The sequence below is a fragment of the Phycodurus eques genome, chromosome 18 (assembly GCF_024500275.1).
Source record: "Phycodurus eques isolate BA_2022a chromosome 18, UOR_Pequ_1.1, whole genome shotgun sequence".
Lineage (NCBI taxonomy): Eukaryota > Metazoa > Chordata > Actinopteri > Syngnathiformes > Syngnathidae > Phycodurus > Phycodurus eques.
In genome coordinates this window covers 3724559-3736195 of record NC_084542.1, presented here as the reverse complement: position 1 = coordinate 3736195, position 11637 = coordinate 3724559, and the positions used below count along the sequence as shown (strand labels likewise).

Sequence of the window (11637 nt, the reverse complement as noted above, 5' to 3'; positions counted from 1 at the left end):
CAGTGGGTCTGGCAGCACCTCGCATGGCAGCAGTCGCCCATTGGTTTATGAATGTGAGGCTTTGGGCACTGTGATGATGTAGATAAAGCGCTATATAAGTGCAGTCCATGACCATTTATTTTTCCTAAGATATCAAATAAAGTAATTTTTTTAATGTATGTATGTATGTATGTCAGTATTTCAAGATTCAAACTAACTTTGCTGGTTGCATTCCTAAACCGAAGAGCACTGACGTCCGTATTATTGGGAAGCTTTTATTTTGAAGGTGGCTTCGCCGCGAGTTGGCGACCTATTACCGTAATGCCTAGTATGAACAAAATTAGGGGCGGCTGGCTTGACTGCTACTTTACGAGTGGAGGCTGGCTTGACCGCATAACTATGTATTATGATTCTAATTGTTCTGTCTACGACTGGAAGAATCTGAACCTGTCAGACTGGTGTGTAACTTGGACACAAACTGTATACAGTTGATGGATGACTACTTGACGTGCAAATTTCTTCAGGCATTCGTGAAAATAAGTCATCATAAATAACAAGACCAAAGGTAAATAAACACTTTTCCCCTCCTTTTTATGTTGTACATTTTTACTCAAAATTTGTAGGTGAAACATTTTACATTAGTCTTAGAAATGTTTGTCTTACAAAAAAAAACTGTATTTTCAAAATAAGCTGCATTTAAGCAGAGAAGATGATAACAAATTGATGTGATTTACTCATTTGCAATGCCTATCACGTTTTAAGAAAAAAAAAATTCAATTCATGGGTGTGGGGGTGCGAGGGACTAGAACAAACAAGATCTGCCTCAAAGTCAAGAGGTCCTGGGTTCCAACCGGGGCTCAGACCCTTCTGCATGGAGTTTACATTTTCTCCCAGTAATTGAAGGCTCTAAATTGTCTATGGGTGTGAATGTGTTAATTATAAATTATGATTGTGATTATGATTTCTCTCTGCAGTGGAGATGAAATTACTACAGGCATTTAGATTCATCGTTCTCCTTCTTCTGGCTGCATACATCTTTTGTCTGAATAAGGACTACACGCCATCTTTCAACTCATTCTTCAAAGTAAGAATTGACAGCAATGCAGATCACTGACAAGTTAGAATTATTCTTAAATGACAAATTTGCTATGCTTACTGTACAGAATGAGGAGTTCTGTGTAATTGGGGAGCCATTTGCCCCCCCCCCAACACACACACACACTGTATGTCTACTTTTCAGGTATACTGTGGTAAATAGATAAGCATTAGCCATTCATTTACAACTGCAGTGAGTATACAGTTTCCTTGAACACTAAACATACATAATTTATTTGAATTTTTTTTTTGACCAGCTCTCAAAAGCCTTGCACCCTATTGGTTCATATTCTGTTTGACATTTTTCCTATAGTATAGTTAATGTTATTGAGGTTAGCTTGCGGTGTGATATAGACTCCAGCCAGTATAAACGATGCAAACTCACGTGGCGCGTAAAATGGTTTACAGTTCAGAAACAGCGACTCCAAATGCGGGCTGCAGTGTGTGCTGAGCACCGTGACGTCCGTACACCATTTTTCGTTTATATGGAGGCATATCCCGCCGCCCTTCGTTTTTCCCGATGATTCCATGTCGCGGTCCGCTCGATGAATGTTGAAGCCGGGAAGCGCGCCATCGGGTACGGCGTCGCAAAGCCAGGTCTCCGTGAAGCACATGGCCGCGGAACGTCCGAAGTCTTTACTGGTCTTTAACAGAAGATGAAGCTCGTCCATTTTGTTGGGTAGGGAGCGTACATTCGCGAGGTGGATCGACGGGAACGCCAATCTGTGTCCTCTCTTGCGGAGTTTCACCTGAATGCCGGCTCGTTTTCCTCTGTGGCGCCGCTTCCGCATCCATGCGCCGAAAACCGCGGACGCCGCTCCGGTGAGTAACTCGGGGAAAAAACTGAGCGGATTTTCGAAAGTTGGTGACAGAAAGTCCGGAGTAGCCTCCTTGATGGTTAGCAGGTCTCCCCTTGTGTAAGTGAGTCGTGTAAGGTCTCCAAAGACGGACGAAAAACACAAAAACAAATGTCCAGCTGCCTTGTGTCAACCGTCGAGACCTTCAAGTTCCTGGGAATTACAATCTCTCAGGACCTGAAGTGGGCGAACAACATCAACTCCATCCTCAAAAAGGCCTAGCAGAGGATGTAGTTCCTGCGGCTTCTGAGAAAGCACGGCCTGCCACCGGAGCTGCTGAGACAGTTCTACACAGCGGTCATCGAATCGGTCCTGTGTTCTTCCATCACAGTCTGGTTTGGTGCTGCTACAAAAAAGGACAAACTCCGACTGCAACGGACAATCAAAACTGCTGAAAGGATTGTCGGTACCCCCCTACCCACCATTGAGGACTTGCACGCTGCCAGAACTAAGACAAGGGCGTGCAAAATCCTCTCGGACCGTCTGCACCCCGGTCACCAGCTCTTCCAGCTCCTTCCCTCAGGTAGGCGCTACCGATCAACGCAAACTAGAACTAGTAGACATTCCAACAGCTTCTCCCCTCTTGCGATCAACTTCTTAAACACCTAACCTATAATTCCATTACAACAAGCTGGCAATTTTTTGACTTGAGTTCGTTGTCACATTTCTGTGGGGCCAATTATTTATTACTTGTGCACTCACTGTAGTTGTCTCGCCAGGCTGCACTATTTGCATATACTAGCCACTCATGCCAGAGTAGCATCTGCTCCATTTGCACACTGATTGAGGAGTATCTGTAACATTTGCACAACCGACATTGTCCCAGATGATCGCACTACTCGTCACTTTAAACCGCATACACTCCTTGAAGTCTCAGCGCCCTTTGCACAATGGTCATTGCACCGGACTATTGCAATATTAGTCGTTCGAACTGCTCTAAGTGCTAGAGGACTCTGCATCTTTTTGCACAATTGTTTTTTGTCAATGTCTTTATGTCCCCAAAGTGTTCTGTAAATTGACTGTTTGTTGTACTAGAGCGGCTCCAACTACCGGAGACAAATTCCTTGTGTGTTTTGGACATACTTGGCAAATAAAGATGATTCTGATTCTGATTCTGATTCTGATTCTGAGATTGGCTGGCAACCAGTTCAGGGTGTGCCCCGCCTCCTGCCCGATGACAGCTGGGATAGGCTCCAGCACGCCCGCGACCCTAGTGAGGAGAAGCGGCTCAGAAAATGGATGGATGGATGGATGGATGGAATGAATGATGAGACAGACAAAAAGAAACATTTATAAAAAATTGTGTTCATGTGGTAAACAAAACTGAACTAAAATGTTTGTTGAAGACAACAAAACAGCTACTATTTCAACCTAAAAACAACCACAAATTGGTATTTTATGTGAATCAAACGTGTTTTTATACTTTCCAGGAGCTGACAGTGAGACAACGATCCCACAGTCATGCCAGAGAGAAAAGAGCTGCAGGAGATTGTTTTCCAGAAAATTGCTCCAAAATAAATGTAGATCTTTTCCTCTCAATGGACACTCCAAACAACGCCGAGGCAATAAAGTTCATTAATCTACTGAGGGGTGCTGTGGAAAATGTCATTTTACCAATCCATATCATAGATGAATTAGTGCTGGGAAGCTTAAATTTGACCACAGGTGAGCGTTTTTGTCTTAAACTGACCAATTGAATGTATTTTCATGTTTTAGTTAATTAATTAGTTAATGCTGTCACGCCCATTTCTTTTCAGCCTGCTATCCTAACTCGACTGGAGGACATCAGTGTCATTGTGAGGATCAGTTGTTATGGTCAAGTGACGTTTGTGACACTTACGGTGCATGCAGCAATGCCAGCCCACAAAACTGCGACTGCGTAAATGGAATTCCAAATGGCCAGTTCTGTGAACCAAGTAAGTGCAGCTTATATGAAACAGTTTCACAAACGGCATACGAAATGATTATGTGAAAATATTGCTAACATAAACAAAAGTTAGCTAGTGAGATGTTTCATTCTTTTGAAGACGTCAGTAAATGGACAGACAATGACTGTGGTGAACAGCGTCTTAAGTGCAGCTTTGCAAGGAGTACAGACAGCTACCTGGACAGTCGCTTACTTACTGAACTATGTAACTAACAGCTTAGCTGCTGTGTGAACTTTCTACCGGCATAGGATGCTAACAGACTCGCATGGTCATAAGGAGCATGACTTACAATGGCCTAAATGTGGACATTATATCCTTTGTTAAGGACGTAATATAATGTCAATGTTCAATAGATCATGGAACCTTCAATCGTCCTTGCGTGTTCGTTTTCTTTGTCCAAAGAGAGAGGAAAAAACAAGACACCAACGTGCTGAGTCTAAGGGTGCATTCAATGAACTGCCCACACACACCTTGTTTATTTGCGCTAACTCCTTTCATACACGTCAGAAGGTTTCGTTATGACTGTTCAGCAGAAGGTTTTGATATATGTTTAGCAGAAGGTACCTCTGGCCTTGGGTGTTATCAGAAAAGGGGAGTCATCCTAAGAGCATCATTCTTCAGTAATCTACCTTGTACATATTCCCATGGATAACAAAACTTAAACATGTATTACCCTAGTGTTTTGGAAATGGAACTTAATTGTTAGAAAAAGGAACATAGCTTCATGAGTACAAATAGAACAATCCAACACCATCCATCCATTTTCTACACCACTTATCCTCACGATAGGGTTGCGGGCATACTGGAGCCAACTGAGTGTGGGCGAGAGGCGGGTTACACCCTGAACTGGTTGCAGTCAATCGCAGGGCACAGATAGACAACAATCATTAACACTCACATTCACACCTACGGCCAATTTAGTCATCACCGAACCTACCACGCATGTTTTTTGGGAAGTGGGAGGAAACTGGATTACCGGGAGAAAATCTACCCAGGCACGCGGAGAACATGCAAACTCCACACAGGGGAGAGCACATGTCATAAAAAGAAGAAAGACATGTTTTGCATATTATTGAATTACTTAACATTTTACTCATTTGTTAACTGTTTGTGTTTCACAGGTATCATTACACTTCCCACACCACCAATGACAGGTACTGTATTTTTTATTTAATTTTTTTACATGCTCCTATAAATACAGTGGTCCCTCATTTTTCACGGTTAATGGGGACCAGAACCCCCCGCGAAAGGTGCCCCCCCCCCTAGGAATTTTTGTGTATGTGTATGTGGGTACCAGAATGTTTAAAATATGTAAACAGTATTTATACTTTACATATTTGAGACAAAGATTACAACAGTACACATATTTACTTAAATCTTTAATTATAAAACCTTCTACAGTAATTAACATTCATCAACATTGTTTTCTTACCACACGTTTCGCTTCCTGATTGAAGCAGTTTTGCGGATGTTTGCTTCCTCTTTCTCGATGTACCGCACTGTAGATTCATTTACGCCATTATGGCGTGCCACAGATGCATAACTTCTGCCCTCTTTGATCATATCTAAAAGTTTAACTTTTTCGCTGATGGTCATCATCTTCTTAGGCGGCATTGTAAGGGCTTAACTAATCAAAAAAAGTTATCTCTTAAACAAAAAAAGTTATCATGAACACAACACTAAGATACAGTCTGCGAGACAAGTCAACAGCGTGGACGAGACTGCTGAGACACAACAAGGGAAGATGCTGGGTGAGGCTGTGATGATGCGCAGCCAATCAGCTCACGGGATAAATCCACTCGTGCTCTCATTGGTTGATGCTGCGCTGGGGAACCAATCACGCGCCTTGTATGAGTGTGGCATGTACAGTACAGGCATGTACAAATCCTCTGAGTCAACTCATCTCTTTGTTTGGCATGCAGGGAAACCTCTCTCGTGCATCAACATGAAACATGAATGCAATATGGCTGCTGATATGCCTGTATTATTTCATTTTAATTTTTTGATTAATAATTTTTTTTTTTGAGGAATATTTTTGAAAAACCTGCAAAGCACTGAAGCCGCAAAACATGAAGCGCAAAGTGGCGAGGGAACACTGTAGTACTTTTTTTTATCTCTTAGGCCAAAATGTCAGACCTAACATTTATATGTCAGTGAGAGGCATACATGGTGATAGATATTTCTTAATTTTCTCCTCTCGGAACACGATACCAGTTCCAATCAGTTCCAAAATTCCAGTGGACTGAAGTACACGACTCAACCCATAATATATGACTTAAGTTGGTGAATTTGGCTTCTCAAGATAGACAATATCAACTTTTTTTTAGGGTAACATTCATACATTATGTAATGCCTCTGAATTGTAGTATTTGTCTGCCTTTCAGCATGTGTTTATACAAAGTGAACGCTTCTTTTGCATCACATTGTTATTCTCCTCTTCAGCAGAGTGCGCTGACAACCGTGTGCTGTTGATCACGGCCAGGGCGACTCGTGTCGTGTCAAACACATGACCCACGCAAACTTCATTGACTTTATATGTAATTACGTCACAAGAATAGTTAAATTTGCAACCGGTGTGAATGCATCTTAATACTCCGTTTGACGCAACGCGAGTGGAGTGAGCACAAGCGAAAAGTCACTACTTCGCCCATTTTACTCGGGTTGGAAAATTAGAACTCAAGCCACAAATCATGTTGCGACAGCCAATTGGCTTGGAGAATGGTGAGTAAAGGGCCAGCCTGGGGGACAAGGCGTACTGCTAGCTGCCGTGGCTGCTCACGGCGCACCGTCGCCGGGCAGAGGGGCTGAAATGGGGAGTAAAACATGGAAGAAAAAAATAATAATTCAAAGGAACGAGTTGGGAGCATGTCATACTTGCCGTGGCCACTCACAGTGCATCGTCATTGGACGTGAGTGCGCTAACGACCCACTGAAGAGGGACAGAGGTGGGAGGAGCACAGAAATGTGGCGCAAATGAAGCGCATGCACGCACGTTCAGTGTGCAAAAAATAACTCCAGCAATCAAACTTGTGTGAGTAACGTGTGGTGAAAGTTTGCTTCCAATGTGAACGTAGCATTAATCTGACTCTTTTTAGATTGTGCAGCAACTTTGCCAGTAGGTGCTGCTTTCATTTGATGATCCGATGTGTTAAATTTCGCTGTGTTTTACTGAAAATTGAATAAATACGATTCAATGCAAGCATAAAAGCCACGAGCTGAGCTAGAAACTGGGCGTCAGACACCCTATGCATTGACGCAACGCTGAGCGTAACGTCAAAACGCGCTCATGCCCCCTCAGCACACGCACAATGAATGGGCAAGTCGAAGGTGTCAGACGGAGCCAAACCATTGGTATAAAAAATTTTGATTCCTGTTCCATGACGATGTAAGACATTCTTTGAAGGCAGTTTTAAGGACTATAATTGTATTAATGTCATAGAAGCTGAAGAAATTAAAATAGCAATCAAGTAAATGGAAGCAAAATATTCTTTACTTTTTTTCGTTAACATTTTCAAGTGATTCAACAATATTAGGTGTGTTCATTCAGTCTTGACAGGTTTGGTTAAATCTTCTGATCTTAATTCAGCAGTTTAGGTACTTGGAAATATGTTTCTTCATTGAAAGCAGAAGATTAGACAATTTGGTCTTAAAGTCAAAAAGACTGCATTTTGTGTCCCATGTTAGCAAACTTACTTTTCAAATAGCAAAGGTACCATGAGGTGTAAAACTTCATCTTGAGATGAAGTGCAGACAAATAGCTTATCAAGTCATGATGGCTGCATTTGGGGTAAAGTGTTTTTTCCTGTCTCCTGTGGTGCTCCTCTCCTTCAGTGGACGTTGTCCTCACGGTGGACACTCCAGCCGACACTGAGCCATCAGACATCATTAATCTACTGAGGGATGCTGTGGATAACGTCTCTTTGCCATTTGAGATAGCAGATAATTTAAGACTGACAAGCTGGAATTTGACCACAGGTGAGATTTTCTTTGTTCATCAGTCTCCTACACAAATGATAGAGGCCATTGTCATTGTATGTTTTTAAATAGGTTACTATTAATATTGTGGTACCAATATCTTTTTAGGCTGCTATCTGAAGTCTACCGGAGGACATGAGTGTCATTGTGAAGATTCCTTTGCTTGGTCATGTGACATCTGTGACACCTATGGTGCATGCAGCAATGCTAGTACATTCACCTGTGACTGCATTAATGGCATCCCTCCGTTTGGACAGTTCTGTAAACCAATCTCAAGTAAGTGCAGCTCTTATGAAACTGTTCAAACAACAGTCTATAAAAGTCAAGCATAGCTGGTGTCCATCAATCCATTGTCTTCTAATCATCGGGGTTGTGGGAGCAGCAGTCAAAATTGGGATGCCAAGACTTCCTTGTCTCCGGCCACCTCCTCCAGCTCCACTTAGTTGTTCCCAGGGCAGCTCTGACACGTTGTCCCTCCAGCATATTCTAGGTGTGCCCCAGTGTTACCTCCCAGTGGGACATAACTGGGCCACTTCGTCGTGATCTGTCAGGGAGGAATCTTACCGAAGTGCCAGAGCCAGCTCATCTGGCTCCTCACAATGCGGAGAATCAGTGGCTCTGACTCCCTCCTGGATGACAGAGCTTCTCTTGCCATAGATTAGAGTAAGCAAAGCCACACGGCGGAAAAAGCTTCTTTTGGTCGCTTGTGCGCTCGATCTTGTTCTTTAGGTCACTCACCAAAGCTTGTTACCATCGATGAGAGTGGGAATGTAGGTGGACTTATCAATTGGAAGCTTCCTGTTTTCGCTCAACTATCACGTCCCCACACCAGTTCCATGCAGTGAATGCATTACTGCAAACGGCTGTATCGAATCGACTTTGGATTTCACAATGCATCCGTCACTCACGAGTAACCAAGACCACAAGAGACTAGAACTGCTCCACCTGTTGCACCTGAAGAAAGGCTTTGTTCCAACCCCGTAAGGCACAATACACCCATTCCCAATTGAAGAACAGGACCTTCAATTCATCGGGGATAATTCCAGTCACAGCAGCTCCACACTCAGCTGGGGACCATCCCAGCAAATGTTGCAGTTCACCGATTATTCAGGCTATCAGCGCCTCATCATCTGCAATTAAAAGGGATTAGATCCTAAAGTGACCAAACTGGATGCCTTCTACGCATGGGCTGCATGGAGAAATTATTTCCAGAAATATAATGAACACAACCGTTGACAAAGGACAGCCTTGCCAGAGTCCAGCATTCACAGTGAACAAGCACGACTCACAACCGGTTATGTAAACCCAGCTCCTTCTCCCATTTTATGAGGGCCAAATGACCCGTAGTAGCGTGCCAGGACTCTGTACACCTGCCGCTCTCCACTCCTCACATCACCACAGGGACAAGGTGGAATGCCTTTTCTCAGTCCACGTCTTCCTGAGGAGTACGTTTACCCTAACGTTGGAGCCAAACCATTGTTCCTCCTTAATGGGGGGTGGGGGAGCAAAACCTTAGTGTGTCAAATTTGAAATTCTTTGCGAATCTCCTACGCAATGTTGAACATGTCTAAGATGACAGTCCCAGAAGTTTCAAAGATTTCGAGGTACTCAGGCCTGTGGAATTGATGGTAATTGCCATGTATTGTGTATCTAGCTGTCTTTTATTCAAATGACAGTTGCTATAAAGTTTTTTTTTTTAGGGTTTGAAACATTTGATAACCTTTGACTGACTGGTGAACAGCCCAGAATTTACCAGACCTCTCCCTCAAAGCCAGCTGAGATTGGCTCCAGCTCACCCACAACCCTAATGAAGACAAGCTCATTCGAAAGTTAGATGGATAGAAAGAATTTGATGAGGGCATTTTTTTCCCACTTCAGAGAGCAATACTAAAATCTTTTTTCCAATTTTTCTCTTCAGATATCGACACATGTGAATCACCACAACTACCACAACTAAAAGAAGGTACAGTATAAAAAATTTTGATTCCTGTTCCATGACGATGTAAGACATTCTTTGAAGGCAGTTTTAAGGACTATAATTGTATTAATGTCATAGAAGCTGAAGAAATTAAAATAGCAATCAAGTAAATGGAAGCAAAATATTCTTTACTTTTTTCCGTTAACATTTTCAAGTGATTCAACAATATTAGGTGTGTTCATTCAGTCTTGACAGGTTTGGTTAAATCTTCTGATCTTAATTCAGCAGTTTAGGTACTTGGAAATATATTTCTTCATTGAAAGCAGAAGATTAGACAATTTGGTCTTAAAGTCAAAAAGACTGCATTTTGTGTCCCATGTTAGCAAACTTACTTTTCAAATAGCAAAGGTACCATGAGGTGTAAAACTTCATCGTGAGATGAAGTGCAGACAAATAGCTTATCAAGTCATGATGGCTGCATTTGGGGTAAAGTGTTTTTTCCTGTCTCGTGTGGTGGTCCTCTCCTTCAGTGGACGTTGTCCTCACGGTGGACACTCCAGCCGACACTGAGCCATCAGACATCATTAATCTACTGAGGGATGCTGTGGATAACGTCTCTTTGCCATTTGAGATAGCAGATAATTTAAGACTGACAAACTGGAATTTGACCACAGGTGAGATTTTCTTAGTTCATCAGTCTCCTACACAAATGATAGAGGCCATTGTCATTGTATGTTTTTAAATAGGTTACTATTAATATTGTGGCACCAATATCTTTTTAGGCTGCTATCTGAAGTCTACCGGAGGACATGAGTGTCATTGTGAAGATTCCTTTGCTTGGTCATGTGACATCTGTGACACCTATGGTGCATGCAGCAATGCTAGTACATTCACCTGTGACTGCATTAATGGCATCCCTCCGTTTGGACAGTTCTGTAAACCAATCTCAAGTAAGTGCAGCTCTTATGAAACTGTTCAAACAACAGTCTATAAAAGTCAAGCATAGCTGGTGTCCATCAATCCATTGTCTTCTAATCATCGGGGTTGTGGGAGCAGCAGTCAAAATTGGGATGCCAAGACTTCCTTGTCTCCGGCCACCTCCTCCAGCTCCACTTAGTTGTTCCCAGGCCAGCTCTGACACGTTGTCCCTCCAGCATATTCTAGGTGTGCCCCAGTGTTACCTCCCAGTGGGACATAACTGGGCCACTTCGTCGTGATCTGTCAGGGAGGAATCTTACCGAAGTGCCAGAGCCAGCTCATCTGGCTCCTCACAATGCGGAGAATCAGTGGCTCTGACTCCCTCCTGGATGACAGAGCTTCTCTTGCCATAGATTAGAGTAAGCAAAGCCACACGGCGGAAAAAGCTTCTTTTGGTCGCTTGTGCGCTCGATCTTGTTCTTTAGGTCACTCACCAAAGCTTGTTACCATCGATGAGAGTGGGAATGTAGGTGGACTTATCAATTGGAAGCTTCCTGTTTTCGCTCAACTATCACGTCCCCACACCAGTTCCATGCAGTGAATGCATTACTGCAAACGGCCGTATCGAATCGACTTTGGATTTCACAATGCATCCGTCACTCACGAGTAACCAAGACCACAAGAGACTAGAACTGCTCCACCTGTTGCACCTGAAGAAAGGCTTTGTTCCAACCCCGTAAGGCACAATACACCCATTCCCAATTGAAGAACAGGACCTTCAATTCATCGGGGATAATTCCAGTCACAGCAGCTCCACACTCAGCTGGGGACCATCCCAGCAAATGTTGCAGTTCACCGATTATTCAGGCTATCAGCGCCTCATCATCTGCAATTAAAAGGGATTAGATCCTAAAGTGACCAAACTGGATGCCTTCTACGCATGGGCTGCATGGAGAAATTATTTCCA

General features: G+C 43.0%; 1 protein-coding gene across 1 annotated transcript; it reads left to right on the top strand.

The window, feature by feature from the left end:
- Nucleotides 1–321: 321 nt before the first annotated feature.
- On the top strand, nucleotides 322–8456 carry LOC133417360 (uncharacterized). The gene is made up of 8 exons (XM_061705093.1): nucleotides 322–544; nucleotides 954–1063; nucleotides 3362–3596; nucleotides 3689–3847; nucleotides 4981–5013; nucleotides 7691–7834; nucleotides 7943–8110; nucleotides 8386–8456. The coding sequence occupies exons 2-8, from the start codon at nucleotides 959–961 to the stop codon at nucleotides 8454–8456; spliced, it is 915 nt and encodes a 304-aa protein (XP_061561077.1). The 5' UTR covers nucleotides 322–544; nucleotides 954–958.
- The last annotated feature ends 3181 nt before the right edge of the window (nucleotides 8457–11637 follow it).